The sequence below is a fragment of the Neophocaena asiaeorientalis genome, unplaced genomic scaffold (genome assembly GCF_003031525.2).
Source record: "Neophocaena asiaeorientalis asiaeorientalis breed wild unplaced genomic scaffold, Neophocaena_asiaeorientalis_V1.1 scaffold196, whole genome shotgun sequence".
NCBI lineage: Eukaryota > Metazoa > Chordata > Mammalia > Artiodactyla > Phocoenidae > Neophocaena > Neophocaena asiaeorientalis.
This window is the reverse complement of record NW_020173929.1, coordinates 4219747-4242408: the sequence shown is the minus strand read 5'-3', so window position 1 is coordinate 4242408 and position 22662 is coordinate 4219747. Positions and strand designations below refer to the sequence as shown.

The window sequence follows — 22662 nt, the reverse complement described above, 5'->3', positions numbered from 1 at the left end:
TCAGTTTTCTCCACTCCATCAAAATAAACATTATAAAGTATAATTTTCTTTTCCCACATCAACTGAAAGCAAAGATGCATTTTTCAAGGGCTGGAAGCCCAGCAGAAGCAGATAGGATGTGTTTTAACTAAATGAACTTGTGTACAGAAGGTGTCCAGCACAGTGTCTGGTGCAGGGTAGGGCTAGATAAATATTCGCTATTATTAAGATGACAATAGGTCAAATCCTACGTGGTATAAGACGATACGTTGTCCACTCAAGATGCCTCTGAAATTCCTCAGGAAGACACTACAGTCTCTCAAAAGCCCAGTATGGGTCAGGTTTTCCCCCAGCACGGGCACAACGGTGTCCCTTTTAACACCAAAATCAGCAGTCAGTTTGCTTTAGCAGCTACATGGTAGAGAAAAGCATCCCCTTCAATACCAGAATCGCACTCGGAGCAGAGGGACGTTTACATCGTTAAGAGAGATGCAGAACTGCAGGCGGGCCAAGGGAACGGAGGTCCAGATTACCATCTCATGCGCACTGGGGGGGCATACCCCCATCGAGGGAATGACAGAATCATCTGTTCTGTTTAAACAGTAATAATAATACTTCTTATGATTATTTTAATAGATTATGGATACTTGAACTCACATAACTTTAGCACGTGTACAGTGTAGTGCCGCACAAGGTACAAATTAAACACAGCTTAATAACAACACCTTACAAAGAAATCTTTTCTAGTCTTCAGCACTCACTGAATCCACCATGTGCAGGGCACTACCTATGCTACCAGGTAGGATCTGTGTGATTCGAGAGGCCAAAAGGCTTCCTGTTCTTAGGTAGCTAATGGAGATGCCTTTCCACAACAGGCATCCTTGCTCAGAGGCTGTCACATTGACAGCAGTGGACAGCTGTTACCCATGCCCTGATGCGACTCGTTTTCTGAGAGCACCTGCAAAATGAGCTTATTTTCTAAAGGGAGGTCATTGGGTATGGAAGGCACAAAGCTGAGATTCTAAGGTAAGCTGCTCCAAGTGAGGCGTTTGCCAAGAGTCGGGCTTTGTGTGTATGTGTCCACCACCAACTCTTCCTACCCCTCATGCTTATAATATGAGAGTACAATATATAGAGAGAAACAAGCTGGGCTTGAACCAGCCTTCAGAGGAACAGTTCTTCTTAAGGGCAAGCAAAAATCTGCTTCAGCAAAATGCTGGGATAGGCATGGGCTGGGGGGGAGCATTGTAGGTGCTGCTAAAAGCATCAGGACGAATTCCCTAACTTCCAAGTTTTAGACTTGAAAGTCCTTTTGTTGACCATCTCAGGGCACCATTAGTGAGTCTAGGATACATACACGCGTAAGAAACAATATATATGGAAAAATTTTCTCAATCCCGCCTATCTAAGCTAATTTTTACTTGATTCTGTGATTACTGTTCCTCTACCACTGCCAGTGGCCGATGGCCGATGGCCCAACGCCATGTGCTTTGGTTTATAAAAATGTGACTTTGCATAAGCCTAGAAACACACCTTGCCGTTCACCACTGAATCAGTTTAGAAATCCCTAGGCAAATGGCAAGATTAGAAACCTCTCTAAAGTTAGTGGATAATAGATAGCAGTTCACAGATTTGCACGTGAATTCAATTCACCTGGAGGGCTTGTTAAACTACAGACTGCTCGGCCCACCTCCTGCGTCGATTCCGTGGACCTGGGTACATCCGGAGCTTTGCATTCCCAAAGGGTTCCCAAGTGATGCTGATGCTGCCGGTCTGAGGATTAAACTTTGAGAACCACTGGTGAGGAGAAGACACGAGGAGGGAGTTTTCTAGGTCAGGACAATCGGAGGCTAACTCTGCCCAAGACTCACCTCCCAGAGCTGCTCTCTGTACAAATCTTGGCAAAGTCCATGTAGATACACATTTTGTCTTCTCTCGTCTATGGACCTCAGGCATATGGGTTTGGATGGCTCATAATTCCTTAATTTGTGGCGTGCTCTCACCAGTGGTCTATGCATGACCCAGTCATTCATTCATTTTTAATAACATAATAAACACCAACCAAAATAAAAGCCAGGACCTTGAAAGGAACCTGCACCTAACTTCATCTTACCTCCCATCTTTCCTGCCTCCCAACATATGAATTAACCAGCTATCCATCTTTCTCTTGCTTTTCTTTTTTTACAGTATTATTAAGTTTGTAAACTGTGGTACAGTCATACAGTGAAATACTGAATAACGGTCAAAACAAATGAACTCTTCCAATAAACAATAAAATGGATGGATCACAGCAACATAACACTAAGTGAGAAAAGTAAAGATTACATATGGATGATACCTGTTTATAACATTAGAAATATATACTTTTTAGGATGCCTTACAATTGACATGCATTTTTAAATCTTTGTATTTTTTCCTAATCACTGAAGAAATAAATACATGTTTACTGGAAAAGAGACAATGAGTAAAGAAACGTACCCAGTCAGTTTTAACAGGGGAGGATATGACCCCTCCATGTCCTTCTGGGTTTCCTAAAAAGCTCCTCTTTCCATCCCCAAATGCACCCTTCAGTTTCCATCCAACAGCTCTGAGGTTGAGAGCTCTGATAGGAATAGGCAATTCATACAAGAGGAAACAAGGCAGTAAACAAACAGCCAGGGGATAATGTTAACTTTCCTCATAATCAGAGAAATGCAAATTAAAGCATTTGGGGAGCTATCATTCTATGACTACTAAATCAGCAAAAATGGGAAAAAGGGAACAACAGTGAATGCCTGGGATACTACTACAAAACCTGACACGCGCAGATGATACTAGCAGCAATGGCAAATTTTTAAAAATTTCCAAACAGCTGTATGACGAGGTGTAGTCATGAACTGTGAAGGTGTCCCACTCTGCTGAATTTATCCTGAAGAAGTAACTCAATGGAAAGAAACAACCTAGGTGGCCTCCAACAATGCAACAATTTAGAAAACCACAGTAGAGCACCGAGACGGTGTGCAACGCAGCAGGACAAATTACAATTTTGAAGAGAAAATGTATATTTGATATTTAATGCGTGAGAAATACAAAATGGTAGGTGCATTACGGTTAGAACCATGTGTACGAGGGTTTCGAGGTAAAGAGCAGAAATTAACATGGCTGTTGCATTTGAACGTGGGATGGGTGTTGTTTTCTTCAGTGTTACTGTGCTGTGGTGTCGTAATTATTTTTTTTAGAGCTTGAGGGGCTCCTACCTTGAGAACTTTCACAGCTTTCCTCGTCGCTGTTGTCTTGACAGTTATTTTGCCCATCGCAAATGAAGCTCTTGTCAATGCAGAGGCCGTTCTTGCAGTGGTAGCGGGCAGTGGAGCAAAGCAAAGGGTTTGCTGCTGTGAAGGGAAACCAGAGAAGATCACCAGGGAGGTTAGCCAGTCCCCTTAGGACCCCCCAGCACCTTCTCCAGCCAGGGGTATGCCCTGCTCGGGAAGTAGCAAACTCATCTTCTAGGATGGCTGACTTCAAAGCCCATCCTGGGAGACTGGTCAGGCAATGACCTGGACAGGATGAGACTTACTCTGCTCCATTCTAAAAGGTCCTTCTCCCAAGTCATCATGCTGGTGTCCTATAACCATACCAACATGGCCAGAGGGCAACACCTCGCCCTAACTGGTCAAACGCTAGGCGGGCCAGCAGCCTCTGAGGGGCCTGGGGCAAAACCCGAATCTCCCAGGAGAGTCAAGAGTGGAATGGTCGGTAACATAAGAGACACACAGAAAAGAGCAAAGCCAGATGGAGTAGATGGGTCAGGGATCCGTGAACCTCTGCCACTGATGGAGTGATGGCACGATCTAATCCAAGGCCTATGTCGGATCCTTCTGGTTCCCTAACTATGGACCAGTCTGGTAAGTCCTCATGTTTCCTTATGGCTCACCAAGGTGAGCTCCATCTCTGCTTTGCAATCAAAGAAGCCCATTAACCCACTGGCTCAGTCTGAGCAGCTCCCTGTTGCAGGCACTTTCAGGAACCCCCCAAAAAATGACAGAAATGGCCCTTACCCTCAAGGAAGAAGGTCGCAACCAGCTAGCATAAGGTCAGCACAAAACCGCTGAACAACATGTAAGCAAATCTCCATGGAAAATCGCTATTTCTACAGCACAATTTATCTTGCTTCCTCACTCCTTGCAGTGCAATTCAAGCTCTTTCCAGGGCTCTATTTTCAATCAATAAAGCAGCAAAGTAGAAATTACTCCAGCCCGCAGTCTGCCATTTATTAGCTGTGTGATCTTGGGTAACTTACTTCACTTCTCTGAGCCTCAGTTCCTTTATCTGCGTGCAGGACTGACTCCATAATTTGCAGGGCCTAGTGCAAACTGAAAATGCAAGGTCAACTGTTCAAAAATTATTTAAAACTTCAAGAAGATAAGTGCTGGGCATTAAACCAAGTGTGGCGTGCTTCTAAGCTAAGCACGGAGCCTGTGCAGGTCACAGGTCCATGAAGCTAGCCCTGCTACTTACAGCATTAATTTAAGCATCAAAGGAGATGACATGTGAGGAAAATGTACACATGTAGCACAGGCTCAGGAAATGTTGGACATGCTCCCTGAGTTATGTCTGCCTCAGCCCCCCAGAGTGTGGTCCTCCCTGAAGGAGTGATATTGGTGACAACGAAGAGGGGTCATCGTGGGATCTCGGGTCACAAACTGAGCCGGCATCTGCATCATACGTGGTACGAAGAGCACCGGAGCAGGATGGCACAGCCATCACTGAAGACGGCCACGGGATCAGGAACAAGCCAGCGCCGGCGTCTCCAGATGGTCCTCACCAGCAGGATGGCAGTTGTAACTTATCTTCCCCATATGCCTCACGGAGCGATTGTTAAGATGGCACAGAGATCATAGCTGCAGACTTCACAGGGCCCTGGAAACCCAAAGGGCTGTGGAGTTTTTTAGTTTTTAACTGTTCAACTCAGAAAGTTTGATTTGAAAGGTCAGAGGAGGTAGAGGGATGGGGAAGCCAGTGCTCTCAGTTTTGAAGATGACGGACCAGCCTGAAGGTAAGCAAAAGGAGTCTGGCCTGAAAATGGAAGTTGTAATTATTTAAATCGCTGTGGGCCAGAGAATGGCTCCACTTGATCGTGCTGAAACCAAGGTCTGACCTCAGCCAAAACCAAAATGGGGAAACCCGAAACCATAAGTCACATTTGGTTTCTGTCCAGGGCAGCGCTCCAAACCCTTCAGCATCCCACCACGTGGCCTCTGGCTTCCCGGGGACCTTGTGGGTCACATCTACACAGCCAAAGCGTCAGCAACGGTCAGCTCACTCGAATGGACAGCCTTGGAAAGGCACCTGAATTGCCCCAAGATGGGGCTGCTGCAAACTTACGTGAACCGCCCCAGCAGGGAAGGCGATGCTGAACCAACCCTGCAGACGCGATGGCATCTACTGACTTCTCGTCAGCCTTAGACCCTTTCAACCTCACAAACTTTCCCAAGGAAAAGAAGTCACATATGTGTGCGTGTGCACGTGTGTATATACACGCATACCACATATATGTGTATATATGTACGTATGTGTATATCCAGATCACACGTATCTTCAAATGAATTAAGACTGGCTATATCTTAAGACACAGCTCTACTGATAAAGAATCCACAGGGACTGAGAACCAATTTCAGTGCATAGAATGAATACATATATTTGGTATTAACGCATATAACCAAAGGACTAGGACCAGAATACAGAAAGAACTCTCACTACTCAAAAGAAAAAAGACAGGGCTTCCCTGGTGGCGCAATGGTTGAGAGTCTGCCTGCCGATGCAGGGGACACGGGTTCGTGCCCCGGTCCGGGAAGATCCCACATGCCTCGGAGCGGCTGGGCCCGTGAGCCATGGCCGCTGAGCCTGCGCGTCCGGAGCCTGTGCTCTGCAATGGGAGAGGCCACAACAGTGAGAGGCCTGCGTACCGCAAAAAAAAAAAAAAAGAAAAAAGACAAACAACTCAACAGGAAAATAGGCAAAGGACATGACAGGGCAATTCCCATCAGAGCAATGGCAAACGCTCAATAACAACTTGAAAAGATGTTGACTATGGCCAGTAGTGAAGCACCACTTTAACCGCAGCAGACTCACCAAACTTAAGGTCTTAAAATCCCAGGTTGTTGGCCAGGATGGGGAGGGAGAGGAAGTCTCAGAGACTACTCGTGGGAGTGCAAATTGGTAGATCCACCTTGGAGACCAACTTAGTGATACCTGGTGATATTTAAGGGGCATATGCCCCATGGCCCAGTCATTTCACTTCCAGCTACACACTCAGGGGAGAATCTGGAACAAACAGAAATGTGTGCTGAAGCACTGCTTGTAAAATAAAAATATTAGAAATGACCCAAATGTTCACCCACAGGAGAATTAATACCATGTGCTACACTGTTAGAATTCTACAGGAGGGGATGGCTAGCTTTTACTGTACAGGGCCAGATAGTAAATACTCTAGGCTCTGCTAACGTTTGGGTCTTGCACCGTGTCTTAACTACTCAACTTTGCCATTGTGGTACAGAGCGGCCATGGACAATTCATAAACGAAGGGCAGGACTGTGCTCCAATAAAACTTGATTTACAGGTAGTAAGTACGTTTAAAGTAAGTAACTTGCAAAACAGGGCGTAGGCCAATTTGGCCCAGGGGCTATCGTTTGCCAACCCTCGCTGAACAGCAGTAAAAAATGAATGAACCAGGGCCTCCCTGGTGGCGCAGTGGTTGAGAGTCCGCCTGCCGATGCAGGGGACACGCATTCGAGCCCCGGTCTGGGAAGATCCCACATGCCGCGGAGCGGCTGGGCCTGTGAGCCATGCCTGCTGAGCCTGTGCGTCCGGAGCCTGTGCTCCGCAACGGGAAGAGGCCACAACAGTGAGAGGCTCGCGTACCGAAAAAAAAATGAATGAACCAATAAACAATAAGGCCCTACTGTATAGCACAGGGAAGCATATTCAATATCCTGGGATAAGCCATAATGGAAAAGAATATAAAGAAGAATGTATATATGTAGATAACTGAGTCACTTTGCTGTACAGCAGAAATTAACACTGTAAATCAACTATACTTCAATAAAGAAAAGAATACAAAATCAAAAAAAAAGAATGAACCAGGATCAAGATGGATCAATCTCACAAATTCAATAGAGGGGGCGAAGTTATAGAAGATATATGCAAGTTATATAAGAATAAAAGTTACAGAAGAATATGTATAGTGTTGTACCAATTAGATGAAGTTACCCATGCAAAAGAATACTATCAATTATTGAAGATACAAAAATATATACTCGCATTGGAAGAAACAACCCTAAGTTCAGGACAAAGGATGTCTCTGGAGAGAAGGGAGAAGGATAGGGTCAGAAAGGGGTGTACTGTAGACTTATAATATTTGGTAACACTTTATTATTTTAAAAATCTGAAGCAAATAAGGCAATATGGCAATGACTTTTTTCACTGAGATATAACTGACAAATAATACTGTATTTGTTTCACGTGTACAGCAGGATGATTTGATATATGTATATACTGCAAATGATCACCACAGTGAGTCAACACCCATCGCCTCACATAGTTACAAACATCTCCTTTGTGATGAAAACTTTTAGGATCTACTCTCTTAGCAACTTTCAAATACACAATATGGTATTATTAACCATAGTTAATAGAGTTATAATATTATAATGTATTATTATTATAATATAATATAGTATTATTAACTTGTTAATATAGTTATAATAATTTAACCATAACTATAGGTAATATGATTTTTAAAACAGGCTGTTGGGAAACACAGGTGTTCATTTAATTTTATTTTTCCTTTTCAGTATGTTGGAAAGACTCCACTAAAAGTTTCTAAGAGTCTAGTCTGGCAGAGATGTCTCAATGATCACTCACTTTCCTTTTCCTTTTCTCTTTTCCCACAAAATTCTCTCTGGCTCAGGGGCTTCCCTGGTGGCGCAGTGGTTGAGAGTCCGCCTGCCGATGCAGGGGACGCGGGTTCGTGCTCCGGTCCGGGAAGATCCCACATGCCGCGGAGCGGCTGGTCCCGTGAGCCATGGCCGCTGAGCCTGCGCGTCTGGAGCCTGTGCTCCGCAACGGGAGAGGCCACAACAGTGAGAGGCCCGTGACCGGCAAAAAAAAAAAAAAAAAATTCTCTCTGGCTCACAAACCCCTGTCTTTAGTATCTTTCACACTTAGGTGCCCTGTTGTTCAGAGAACACAGGTACACGCTGGTAAACAGACATACCTGGGATTTCTCCTTGTCAAGGGCTCCTCATAAAATACTATGTCCCCCCGCCCCCAATGCAGGGCAGAGAAACAGAGGCAGAGGATGCTAGAGGAACCTCCCCAAAACCAGCAGCAAGCCAGAAAAAGGCCTCCGAACCATCAAAACACACTTTGGGATGTTATTGTCCTTTAAGTGCTGGGAGTGTTCTCAAGGAAGGGCCCTCCAGCCTTCCCCTCCCCCAGGTCTGTTGATTCTCCGGTTATGTAAATTCCAGCAAGTTTGTGTTCCAGTTCCCAAGGACACGGCAAATTAGAAGAGAGAGAGGACGCCGTGGCCAACCTGCAGACAAATTGCAAGAAATAAAAGCTGACAACCATGGGAGGGGACCATAAAGCTATAAAAAGCCACCTGAAGAATTCCAAAAGCAGAGCAGCCTAAGATAGCTTCAAAAGAGACCAGAAAGTTCTAAAAGGAGCCAAAGACAACCCTGTATTATAGCCCAGTCTAAAAACTAACATTCCTAAGAACGGCCCTGCACTGTCACCAACAGAGGTAGACACTGAGGAAGCCAAGAGGAGATCCCTGTTGTCAGAGGCACACTCACTTACCTAGAGTAAAATCTCCCCAAAGACCCCAGACAGCTCAAGTTTTGCTATATTTCTTCCAGGACCTCTGCAGCATTTACCAGGCTTAAGCCAGATTTCAGGGTGCATGTATGGTGGACCAAACCTATAGGCTCTGGGGGGGACAGAAGTCAAGTCTTAGGGGTTTCTGTGATGCCGTGGATCCTCACCCAGGACCCTGAAACATAACTGATCAACAGACGGCCCATAAACTGACTATGAAACGCTTCCTACTCTGGGATGTTGTATCTCTGCATCTTCTAGCAATATTTAATGTGCTCCACATGTATGTTTTCTTTGTCCTTCCTGAGGTTTCCCAGTCACTGAAAAAATGTATTATTTTACTCGCTTAACTAGGAAGAGGAACATTGCATTTTATAGTATTTATTTCAGTAAGGATGGAAAACTGTCCGCAGAGTTAACTTCAAAAATTCAACTGCGACTCCAAAGTTCCCCAGCTATTATTGCCACCACAAACACAGAGATCTTAGAATCTGTTTCCCAGCCCACAGTACTCAGGAAAGAGAAGTTGTCTCTCCCTGCCCAGGGGAGGGAGGAGTGAGAAGGTTAAGCTCAGTGGTTAATTAAACTGGTGGCATTCACCTCAACCACATCTGAGGGAAAGGACCCAGGGCCCACTGCAGTCGTCCAAAAGCAACTGACCAGCTTCAAGACAGGAAATGAAGCAATCTGTCTCCAGCGGGACGTAGGAAATGTCGCCTTTAATCCATTTAAAGTCTGTGAAGTCGGCCCCTCTCCCACCTCAAAGGGTTCTTGACAAAACACATCAATGAGAACCTCCTGGCCACCAGTCCCCACATCCCCCATCTGCTCCCCATCCCGCTGTGGTGCCCGCCCACTTCCTCGCCGAGCATCCCAACCTCATGGTCTCCGTGGGTATCTTGTCTTCCCAGCCCCCGTTTCCCTGGGAACCAGGCAAATGGGGGAGATGGAGCTGCTCCGAGACTTCCTCTGTTCCAGGACACAGGATGCCTGGCCCCAAGCCTCTCTGCAAATAATCCGACCCATTAACAAGCACTGCTCCTTTGTGGCCTGGAAAATGCTGGCAGCCTGGACCTTCAAAGAAGAGGTGGCTTGTCTGTGGCCAGCTGCAAGTTCTTGCCTTCCTTTCAGAGTCCACCCACAGGACCTCTCCCAGCAGCCCTTGGCCCCCGAGACAGATCAGGGCCATGTGCAGCCGTCTTCCGTCTTCCGAGTCTGCAGGAGGGGAGGCGCCACCACTCTGGTAAAGCAGGAGGAGGCAAAGGTTCCTCAATCCCGTCTGCCTTTTCCCCAGCCTCTAAGGACCCGAAGGATCCGAACTTTCAGAACCCTTCGAGAGGCAGTGCAGTGGCAGTGGCAGACCCTGATTCATTGCTAATGGCCGTTTGTTTCCTCCTCCTTGTAAAGGCTTCCTGGGCCTGGCTACCTCTTGTCCAACCCCCCAGCCTGTCTCCCGCCAATTTCGACTTCACTGCTTCAACCACCACCCTTCTGTGGATGGCTCCCCAAATCTTCCCTCCAGCGATAATCCTCTTTCTCTTGATGCTTCGTGGACATCTCTGCCTGAAGACCCCCTCACCTCAAGCTCTGCATGTCTGAAACGGACATCCTTCCCTCTCTCCCCAACTTCTCCCTCTCTTCTTGGATCCACTTCCATTAAAGGGACCACCACGTCCCAGCTCCCCGGGCTCCAGCCATGCTTGACCTTCTCCCTCTCCTCGCTCTGCACTCAGCTCAGAATCAACTGCTCCTCGTTGCGTATAAAATACAATCCTAGACTGTTAACTTTTTTCTCTTCCAGCTTTATTGAGATATGATTAACATACAGCACTGTATAAGTTTAAGGTGTACGGCACGATGATTTGATTCACATACATCATGAAATGATTATCACAGTAAGTTTCGTGAACATCCATTATCTCATATAGATACAAAATTAAATAACTAGAAAAAAATTATTTTCCTTGTGATGAAAACTGTTAGGATTGACTCTCTTAACAGCTTTTATATATAACGTATAGCAGCATTAATGATATGTATCATGTTGTACATTACATCCCTGGTACTTATTAACCAGACTTTTAACTTTTCACAACCTGCCCCAGCCTACCCTTCCGAGCATACATTTTTCTGTAATGATTAGCAGTGAGGGTAAGAAGTTCACCTGGGTTCAAATTTCAGCTCTACCACTCACTAGCCACATGACATTAGGAAAATGCTTTAGCTTCGTTCAGCCTCAATTTCCTTATCTGTAAAATGGAAATAAGAATAGTGCCTCTGTCTTAAGATTTTGTGAAAATTAAGATAATGCACCAGATACAAATGAACCGATTTACAAAATAGAAAAACAGAGTCACAGATGTAGAGAACAAACTTACGGTTACCAAGGGGGGATGGGGAGAGGGAGAAATTGGGAGATTGGGATTGACATGTACACACTACTGTATATAAAATAGATAACTAATAAGGACCTACTGTATAGCACAGGGAACTCTGATACTCTGTAACGACCTATATGGGAAAATAATCTAAAAAAGAGTGTTTATATGTATATGCATAACTGACTCACTTTCACTCACCTGAAACTAACACAACATTGTAAATCAACTATACTCCAACAAAAATTAAAAAAAAAAATTTAATGCACCTGAATAACTGAGAATTGCATGTGGCCCACAGCAGGTGCTCAATAAATGCTTGTAATAATAATTATCATTGGGGATACACAGTATAGTGGTTACGAGTTCAGACCCTGGATTTATACTGCCTGGGTTGATGTTACAACTCTGTCACTTACTGTGTGACCTTAGGCAAGTTATTTAACCTTTCTATGTCTCACTTCCTTATCTACAAACAGGGAGTCATAATGTTATCAGCCTAAAATATCACACGTGTAAAGCACATAGAAATGTGCCATATACATAGTAAGTACTCAGTCACTGTCAGTCAAGTGGCTTCTTATGCTCTGCACAGTCTGCACACCTCACTGCTGAGCCCTTAGCCGAAAAGACTCCACGGAATCGTATTGCCAACTTTTAAATGGCACCCATCTTCCTAGGTCCATCTCCTTCAACAACTCCCACTGATGAGCCCAGAGGCAAATAATCTCTCCCATCAGTGGCTCCCACAGCACTCTCCACTGTCAAGCCATATTGTATTTATTTGGGTATGACTCTTTCTGTCTCCCTTGCTTGAGGGTCACCTCAACATTGCCAGGGTCCTGCATCTGACCCATCTCTTTACCCCCTGCAGCATCTTGCAGGGTGTCTGGCACAGAAACTGTAGAAAGAGAATGAGAGTCTGAAAGAAGGTAGGAGCTGGGGTGAATGAACAATGTGCTGCCCTCTGGGTGCACATCTGAAACCCAAGAAGAGGCCAAGACATCCCCATGTCGAGAATATATCCTGACCGTCTGTCTTCTTCTTTAACCCTCTGTTTGATTAGCTGCTTGATCCACTCATTCCACAGATATTTAGTTTGCCTATAAATGAAGCACTCTACTAGGCACTGGGGATAAAAGAAAACCCAGTCTGTTCTTTTTTTTTTTTTTTTTTTTTTTTGTGGTACGCGGGCCTCTCACTGTTGTGGCCTCTCCCGTTGCGGAGCACAGGCTCCAGACGCACAGGCTGAGCAGCCATGGCTCATAGGCCCAGCCGCTCCGCGGCATGTGGGATCTTCCCCGGCCCGGGCATGAATCTGTGTCCCCTGCATCGGCAGGCGGACTCTCAACCACTGCGCCACCAGGGAAGCCCCCAGCCCAGTCTGTTCTTAAAGAGCTTACACTCTAGTGGGGAGGCAGGCAGGTCAATGTGCACTGAAGATAAAGCATGAGAAGTGTAATTTATTCCACATGCATTTATCCCGTGCTAAGGCTGAGCCAGACTATACACTTGGCACTGGGAGTACAGCTGTGAACCATGCAACAATACCATCTCATGGCCATCATGGTGTAGCAGAGAAGGCAGAAAATAAACAAACAGTGGTGTTAAGTGCGAGGAGAAGAGTGAATCAGGGGAAGGAGACAGAGTGGGAGACTGGAGAGGAGAGGAGTTATCTTTACAGGGTGTTCAGGGCAGGCCTCTGATTTGTTTGGAGGGGGCCCAAGATGCTGTGCCAACACACAGAATGACCAGCCCAGGCTCGGCAGACCAGGAACAACTCCCTAAGGAAGCAGGTCGTACAGGAGGCTTTAAGGGGACCTTGCTGATGGAGCTTGGAAGCATAGGGTGCAAGCATCCTCCCGCCCCTCTGCTGACCCAGCCCCTCCGACGTGAGGCACAGCTCCCTGAGGCTTCCACTCATGGATCTGCTGAGGGGTGAAGAAGACATGTGGAATCTGATCTGGGTTGACATGAATAAAGCTACAGAAATACACAAGCACCAAGGGGCTCCGTGATTAAAAAATATAAACACACTGGCTGAGCAATTCAGCTCTTTAGGGGACAGGCCAGAATTCATCAGCAGTGGGCGAAAAACAGTCCAGTACGCAGCGGGTTTTCTGAGCACAACTATGCTGAAAACAGCAGCAGAAGATCCCACTTGAAAGAATTTTCCACCGTGGTCACCCAGACCACTCTGCCATAACTCAGTTCCTGGAAGGAGTACCTGTCCTCCCTGACGGAGGACCGGGGGAGAGCTGTGCTAACAGCCCATCCGGGCTTCACTGCCAGCCAAGGATGTCTGAGCCCAAGGCAGGAGGAAGAGGCCAAACCCAGTAAAAAGGAGAAAGGAAGGAAATGAAAGGGCAAAATCTCAGCACTGTGATCCTCTAGAAGGAAACACTGGTCCTTGCTTATCCTTCCTCCTGCAAAATGAATGCAAACAGTGGAAAACACATCCACAGAAATAAAGTTCTTTAAAAATATGACTCTCCAATTATTTGCTGAAGTCAAGACATCACCCAACAAAACTGCTCCTTTATCTTTTATTTCTTTTTACCATTTTATTATGGAAAATTCCAGTTACATACAAAAATAGAGACTGGCATAGGGAACCCCTGTGTTTCAATCACCTGGTTTTTTTTTTTTTTTTTTTTTTTTGGCGGTACATGGGGCTCTCACTGTTGTGGCCCCTCCGGTTGCGGAGCACAGGCTCAGCGGCCATGGCTCACGGGCCCAGCCGCTCCGCGGCACATGGGATCTTCCCGGACCGGGGCACGAACCCGTGTCTCCTGCATCGGCAGGCGGACTCTCAACCACTGCGCCACCAGGGAAGCCCCCAATCACCTGGTTTTAATAATTACCATTACAATCCAAAAATGGGCAGAAGACTTAAATAGATATTTCTCCAAAGAAGACATACAGATGGCCAAGAGGCACAAGAAAAGATGCTGAACATCGCTAACTGTTAGAGAAATGCAGATCAAAACTACAAGGAGGTACCACCTCACACCAGTCAGAATGGCCATCATTAAAAAGTCTACAAACAACAAATGCTGGAGAGGGTGTGGAGAAAACGGAACGCTCCTACACTGTTGGTGGGAATGTAAGCTGGTACAGTCACTGTGCAAGACAGTGTGGAGGTTCCTCAGAAAACTAAGGATAGAATTACCATATGATCCAGCATCCCCACTCCTGGGCATGTATCCAGACAAAACTATAATTCAAAAAGATACATGCACTCCTATGTTCATAGCAGCACTATTCACAATAGCCAAGACATAGAAACAACATAAATGTCCATCGACAGATAAATGGATAAAGAAGATGTGGTACATATATACAATGGAATACTACTCAGCCATAAAAAAAGAATGAAATAATGTCATTTGCAGTAACACAGATGCAACTAGAGATTATCATACTAACTGAAGTGAGTCAGAAAGAGAAAGACAAATACCATATGATATCACTTATATGTGGAATCTAAAAATATGACACAAATGAACCTATGAAACAGAAACAAAACGATGGACATAGAGACCAGACCTGTGGTTGCCAAGGGGGAGGGCCTTGGGGGAGGGATGGAGTAGGAGGTTGGGGTTAGCAGATGTAAGCTTTTATATATGGAATGGATAAACAACAAGGTCCAACTGCATAGCACAGGGAATTATATTCAATATCCTATGATAAACCATAATGGAAAAGAATATTTTAAAAAAAAGAATGTATATATATGTATAATGAATCACTTTGCTATTCAGCAGTAACTAACACAACAATGTAAATCAACTATACTTCAATTAAAAAAAGAAAGAAAAAAATTTATTTTCCAGTGTCTAAGCAATAAACCCATAATTAAAATGAAAAAGAATTACCAATACGCTGACACATCTGTTTCAGTCCTACCTCACCCACTATCCGCCCCCCACCCCGACCCCACCCCAGAGGAAAGGCTTGAAGCACATCCTAGATACCATGTAATTTCACTTTCATATACTCCAGTATATGTTTCTCAAAGATAAGGATTTTTAAAAAATAAATAAACAGAATGCCATCCTTAAACTTAAAAACTCAATAATAATGCCTTAATATCATTAGATATACAGCCACAATTCAAGATTTCCCAACTATCTCAATTTTTTGAACAGTTGGTTTGTTTGAATCAGGGTTGAAACAAGGTCCACATATTACATTTGGTTGGCTTGTCTCTTGGTCTCTTTGAATCTGTAGGCTCCCCCTTCTAATTTTTTTTCTTAGAATTTATTTGTGGCTGAAACTGAGTGGTGGAGAATATTCCACATTCCAGAGCTGGCCATTTGTCTACCCACGGGGTCACTCACATGTTCCTCTGTCCCTGAATTTCCTATAAACTAGTGGCTAGTGTTAAGAACTGCATGTTCGTGTTCCCCCCAAATTCATATGTGGAAACACTGACCCCTAATGGATGGAATTAGGAGGTGGGGTCTTTGGGAGGTGCTTAGGGTTAGATGAGGTCACGAGGGTGCTGTTCTCATGATGGGATGAGCGCCCTTATAAGATGATGATGAGGATTTCTCTCTCTGTGTGCACACACCAAGGAAGGCCATGTGAGGTTATGACCAGAGAGAGGGTCCACACCACCAACCTGACCACGCTGGTACTCTGATCCTGGACTTCCAGATCTGGGAGAAGTAAGCTTCTGTTGCGTATGCCACCCAGTGTATGGTATTTTATTATAGCAGCCTGAATTGACTAAGACAGACCAAGAGGCTCAGTCAGATTCAGGTTGGATGTTTGGGGGCAGAAATACCATAGAGTGGTGATGTGTGTTCCTTTTGGGTTGTATCAGAAGGCAAATGTCTGGTCGTCTCTTTTCTTGTGATGCTCCAACTGTCTTGTGGGAGGATCCAATTCCAGGTCAGATGCGGCAATCACACCACACCCTGGCTCTCCTACTGAATGCAGCTAAAGAAAACCTGGACAGAATACATGTAACAGCTCTTTTTAGATTCTGAAAAGTAAATTGGAGCAGACCAACTGTGGAAGAAGACCAAAATTTGAACTAGCACTGAAATGGTGCTAAGTTTACCTTCTTTTTCCCCTCTCAGACTCCCAGGAAACTGGCAAATATCAGAGAGATCACGGAGAGGGAGGAACTTGGGAAATCAACTTCATAAAGTTGTTTTTGAACTCTGAGGCTGATTCCCAAGATGCACATGCATGGATCTGGTCCTAATCAGCAGACTAAAGATGGTAAGAACTAAACGCATAGACCACTGCCCAGGTCCCAGACTGGCCACTGGGAGGTGCAGACACGGAACAGGTCCAAGCAGCACTGCAAAAACAGTCTAAAAACAACTGTGACTACAGTCCACTGAGGGCTTTATTGCCCTTCCAGAGGGCTGTTAGGAACTTGTGGCCTGACCCAGCAGAGTCATTTGTCCACTTAAACAAAAATACAAGCCTTCTCTGTGGGATTTAAACAAAACCCAAAGTGTCATGCATAGTAATCAAAATAATCAAAATAAAATCCAAAATTACTTGTCATATGAAAAAACAGGAAAATCTCAACTCTCATGGGAAAGGATCATCAACAGAAACCAACAGCAAGATAAGGCAGATGTTGGAATTTTGTGACAGAGACTTTAAAGCAGCGATTATACAAATACTAACAAGCAATCACAAACACTCTCGAAACAAATGGAAAATAGAAAGTCTCAGCAGAGGAACACAAGATGTAAAGAAGAACCAAAAGGAAATTTCAGAACTGAAAAATATAGTAACCAAAGTAAAAAAGAGTCACATTGTGTGGGCTCGAAAGTAGACTGGAGATGACAGAGGAAAAAGTAAACCTGACAAAAGAGTAATAGAAATTATCCAATCTGGATAATAAAAAGAAAAAAGATTGATTAAAAAATGGACAGAGTTTCAGGGACCTAAAATTGTTATCAGAATCCCACAAGAAAAACAGAAAGAGGATTGATTGTAAATCAACTATATTTCAATTTAAAAAAAGAGAGAGAGAATAGTTGAAAATGTACTAAGTACAGCAAAAGACAAAACCCTACAGATTCAAAGAGAACCCTAAACAGGATAAACAAAGAGATCCACGTACCCAGACACACTGTCATCCAAGACACACTGTCATCCAAGTGGTAAAAACCGAAAACAAAACAAATCTTCAAAGCAGCCAGATAAAAGTGGTGTAGTCTCTAAGGGAAAACAGTTTAAAATAACTGCAAATTTCTCACTGGAAACAAGAGAAGCCAGGGGAAGTGGCACAACATTTTTAAAGTACTTTAAAGAAAAGAACTGCCACCTCAGAATTCTACATGCAGTAAACATATCCTTTAGGAAAGCAGGTGAAATAAAGACACTCTCAGATGAAGGAAAATTAAGAGAATTTGTTGCCAGCAGACCTGCTTTAAAAGAATTGCTAAAGGAAGTTCTTCAGACAGAAGGAAAATGATACCAGAAAAAAACCTGGAACATCCGGAACGAAGGAAGAGCAACCAAAATGGTAAATATCTGGGTAAATATAATAGATGAATCTTCTCCTCTGGAGTTCTTTTAAACATACTTGAAAAGTTAAAGCAAACATTAAAACATTGTCTTTTGGGATTTTTTTTTTTTAAGATTTTTTTTTTTTTTTTTTTGCGGTACGCAGGCCTCTCACTGTTGTGGCCTCTCCCGTTGCGGAGCACAGGCTCCGGACGCGCAGGCTCAGCGGCCATGGCTCACGGGCCCAGCCGCTCTGCGGCATGTGGGATCTTCCCGGACCGGGGCACGAACCCGTGTCCCCTGCATCGGCAGGCGGACTCTCAACCACTGCGCCACCAGGGAAGCCCATCTTTTGGGATTTTTAAAGCATGAAGATGTACTATTTAAGACAACTATAATACAGAGAGATCCACAGAGTGATAAGGTTTCTACAATCCACTTGAAGTGAAGCAATACTGATTCAAAGTCATCTGTGAGAAGATTGACTGCCCGTTTCGGGACTTTTCTGCCTGATCCATACATCATAAAGCTCCCTTTCAATTTTTCATCTAATGGTTTTAGCAGCCATTTGATGATCCATTTCTTCATTAGGGGTTATAAAATAGACATACTCTAATTCTCTCATTCTTCTATTAGCTGGTATTCTTCAATAAAAAAAAAACTTTTCTAAGTCAGCTATTTAATTACTCAGAAGTGTAATTCATATATGAAAGGGAGGATAAATGCTTGATTCTTTCCTTTTATTTACCAGTTTTCAGAACAGTGAGTGAGAACCACTCTTTTCAAATGGCAGATATGCCAGAGGAAAATGCTGGCTTAATCCTCATTGGCTTAATTTAGAGTGAATATAATTTACGCATTTAGACAATTAAAGACCAATATCCAAACATTTAATCATACAGGGTTCTTAATTATGGCAAACAGTACACAGGATGACACAATCATTTAGAATGTACATACTGTAATGCATCACACTTGTTTTTATTGCCATTGAATTACTCTCTAGTACATATGTATGATGATATATATAAAATTCCCCCCTTCCGTGATAAGATCCCTATGGACAGTACTTAGTACCACACTAGCACTTTTCAGATATTATCTCATCTAACCCTCACAACAAACCTGGAAAGCAGGCTGTCAGTACCTCCATTCTAGAGAAAACCACTGTGCAAGGAGATTATGTAAGAAGCCCAACTGGTGCTTCCCTAGGGCAGAACACAAATCTGAGGCCAGACCCCAGCTCCAGAGTCATTTTGCTCAGTCAGGCCCCTACCCTGTTAGGGATATGCACCCTCCTCGCTAAGCTGGCGTTCAGCCCCTCTACTTACTAACCATTCAGCAATCTAGCAGCTCTGCCATATCTCTGCCATTTGAGACCCAGAAGGTGAAATAAGGCAACAGGAGAATGCATACAGTAGAGTTATAAACTCTCTGTGTCCCTCTTGGGACAGTACAGCAATGATTGTTCCCTGGAAAGACAAAAGAACACAGGAGATAGTCACTCTCCTCCTCAAAGACTTAAAATAGAACCAACAGGGTAAGGGAAAATCAGTTTATCAAAACAATCCCTGGAGTCATTAAAACTTATGCTTCGAAAAAACTTAATAACATGAGGAAATGGTCACAATAAAGAGGACATCTCAATTAAACATATTAGAGAAGATAGATGATAGGTAGACAGATAGGGTAGGGGGGATGACTATCACAAAATAACCCACATATTAACAGCATTGCCTTCTAGGCATTTTTTCTTTCCTCTTTATACTTTTCTATATTTCGCAAGTTCTTTACAATAATCAGAAGAGAAAAGGGTTATTAAAATATATAAGTGCAGAAGGTAAATGTGTAAGTTTGTCAAGAGCCAACTACAGTTAGAAAGGCTCCAGCAGTCTAAACATTGAAGGGGAAAAGAAAAAGAATAAACTAAGCAGTGACCAGAGGAACCAGAAGCAGGTACAAAGCGAACTGCTGGGGGAGCTGGAACAGCGTGAAAGGCGGGAAAGGGACACCTGAAGGTCACTGAAACTGCTGAGTGTGGATTTGGACACAGAGATGCTGCCAAGCAAGGCACCAGTATATCCAGGCCAAGGAGTAGTGAGGTGAGCTTCAACACCAAGACTGCTAAGAGGCAGGAGGTGTAGAGAGAACAAGAGGAGGTGTGTGTGTGTCTGTCTGTGTGTTGATACCATGGAATATTATATACCAGGTAAAAGGAATCAGGTGGTCACAAGTCAAGGAACACTTTAGCTTTCTATACTACTTGGATTTTTTTCCAGGAGCATATTCTTTTTTTTTTAACATCTTCATTGGAGTATAATTGCTTTACAATGTTGTGTTAGTTTCTGCTGTATAACAAGGTGAATCAGCTATACATATACATATATCCCCATATCCCCTCCTTCTTGCATCTCCCTCCCAACCTCCCTATCCCACCCTTCTAGGTGGTCACAAAGCACAGAGCTGATCTCCCTGTGCTATGCGGCTGCTTCCCACTAGCTATCAATTTTACATTTGGTAGTGTATATATGTCCATGCCACTCTCTCACTTCATCCCAGCTTCCCCCCACCCCATGTCCTCAAGTCCATTCTCTACATCTGCACCTTTATTCCTGTCCTGCCCCTAAGTTCTTCAGAACCTTTTTTTTTTTAGATTCTGTATATATGTGTTAGCATATGGTATTTGTTGAATCTGTAGATTGCTTTGGGTAGTAGAGTCATTTTCACAAAGTTGATTTTTCCAATTCAAGAACATGGTATATCTCTCTATCAGTTTGTATCATCTTTAATTTCTTTCACCAGTGTCCTGTAGTTGTCTGCATACAGGTCTTTTGTCTCCTTAGGTAGGTTTATTTCTAGGTATTTTATTCTTTTTGTTGCAATGGTAAATGGGAGTCTTTCCTTAATTTCTCTTTCAGATTTTTCATCATTACTGTATAGGAATGCGAGAGATTTCTGTGCATTAATTTTGTATCCTGCTACTTTACCAAATTCATTGATTAGCTCTAGGAGTTTTCTGGTAGCATCTTTAGGAAGCTCTATGTATAGTATCATGTCAACTGCAAACAGTTACAGTTTTACTTCTTCTTTTCCGATTTGGATTCCTTTTATTTCTTTTTCTTCTCTGATTGCTGGGGCTAAAACTTCCAAAACTAATTGAATAATAGCCATGAGACTGGGCAACCTTGTCTTGTTCCTGATCTTAGTGGAAACGGTTTCAGTTTTTCACCACTGAGAACAATGTTTGCTGTGGGTTTGTCATATATGGCCTGTATTATGTTGAGGTAAGGTCCCTCTATGCCTACTTTCTGGAGGGTTTTTATCATAAATGGGTGTTGAATTTTGTCAAAAGCTTTTCCTGCATCTATTGAGATTACCATATGGTTTTCATCATTCAATTTTTTAATATGGTGTATCACATTGATTGATTTGCATATATTAAAGAATCCTTGCATTCCTGGGATAAACCCCACTTGATCAAGATGTACGATCCTTTTCATGCGCTCTTGGATTCTGTTCGCTAGTATTTTGTTGAGGATTTTTGCATCTATGTTCATCAGTGATATTGGCCTGTAGTTTTTTTGTGACATCTTTGTCTGGTTTTGGTATCAGGGTGATGGTGGCCTCGTAGAATGAGTTTGGGAGCGTTCATCCCTCTGCTATATTTTAGAAGAGTTTGAGAAGGACAGGTGTTAGCTCTTCTCTAAATGTTTGATAGAATTCGCCTGTGGAGCCATCTGGTCCCGGGCTTTTGTTTGTTGGAAGATTTTTTTTTTTTTTTTTTTTTTTGTTGGAAGATTTTTAATCACAGTCTCAATTTCAGGGCTTGTGATTGGTCTGTTTATATTTTCTATTTCTTCCTGGTTCAGTTTTGGAAGGTTGTGCTTTTCTAAGAATTTGTCCATTTTTTCCAGGTTGCCCATTTTATTGGCATATAGTTGATTGTAGTAATCTCTCATGATCCTTTGTATTTCTGCAGTGTCAGTCGTTACTTCTCCTGTTTCTTTTCTAATTCTGTTGATTTGAGTCTTCTCCCTCTTTTGCTTGATGAGTCTGACTAATGTTTTATCAATTTTGTTTATCTTCTCAAAGAATCAGCTTTTCGTTTTACTGATCTTTGCTACTGTTTCCTTCATTTCTTTTTCATTTATTTCTGATCTGTTCTTTATGATTTCTTTCCTTCTGCTAACTTTGGGGGGTTTTTTGTTCTTCTTTCTCTAATTGCTTTAGGTGTAAGATTAGGTTGTTTATTGATGTTTCTTGTTTCTTGAGGTAGGATTGTATTGCTATAAACTTCCCTCTTAGAACTGCTTTTGCTGTATCCCATAGGTTTTGGGTCATCGTGTTTTCACTGTCATTTGTCTCTAGATATTTTTTGATTTCCTCTTTGATTTCTTCAGTGATCTCTTGGTTATTTAGTAGTGTATTGTTTAGCCTCCCTGTGTTTGTATTTTTTTACAGTTTTTCTCCCGTAATTGATATCTAGTCTTACAGCGTTGTGGTCAGAAAAGATACTTGATATGATTTCAATTTTCTTAAATTTGCCAAGGCTTGATTTGTGACCCAACATATGATCTATCCTGGAGAATGTTTCATGGGCACTTGAGAAGAAAGTGTATTCTATTGTTTTTGGATGGAATGTCCTATAAATATTAATTAAGTCCATCTTGTTTAATGCGTCATTTAAAGCTTGTGTTTCCTTATTAATTTTCATTTTGGATGATCTGTCCATTGGTGAAAGTGGGGTGTTAAAGTCCCCTACTATGAATGTGTTACTGTCGATCTCCCCTTTTATGGCTGTTAGCATTTGCCTTATGTATGGAGGTGCTCCTATGTTGGGTGAATAAATATTTACAGTTGTTATATCTTCTTCTTGGATCGATCCCTTGATCATTATGTAGTGTCCTTCTTTGTCTCTTGTAATCGTCTTTATTTTAAAGTCTATTTTGTCTAATATGAG

General features: G+C 43.2%; 1 protein-coding gene across 1 annotated transcript in view; it reads right to left on the bottom strand.

Moving 5' to 3' along the window:
- LDLRAD3 (low density lipoprotein receptor class A domain containing 3) overlaps nt 1–22662 on the bottom strand; it is a 178945-nt gene that overhangs the window by 112737 nt on the left and 43546 nt on the right. Inside the window, exon 3 of the mRNA XM_024752534.1 lies at nt 3216–3350. Coding sequence (XP_024608302.1) covers nt 3216–3350 — 135 coding nt within the window. The remainder of the gene's footprint in view (nt 1–3215; nt 3351–22662) is intronic.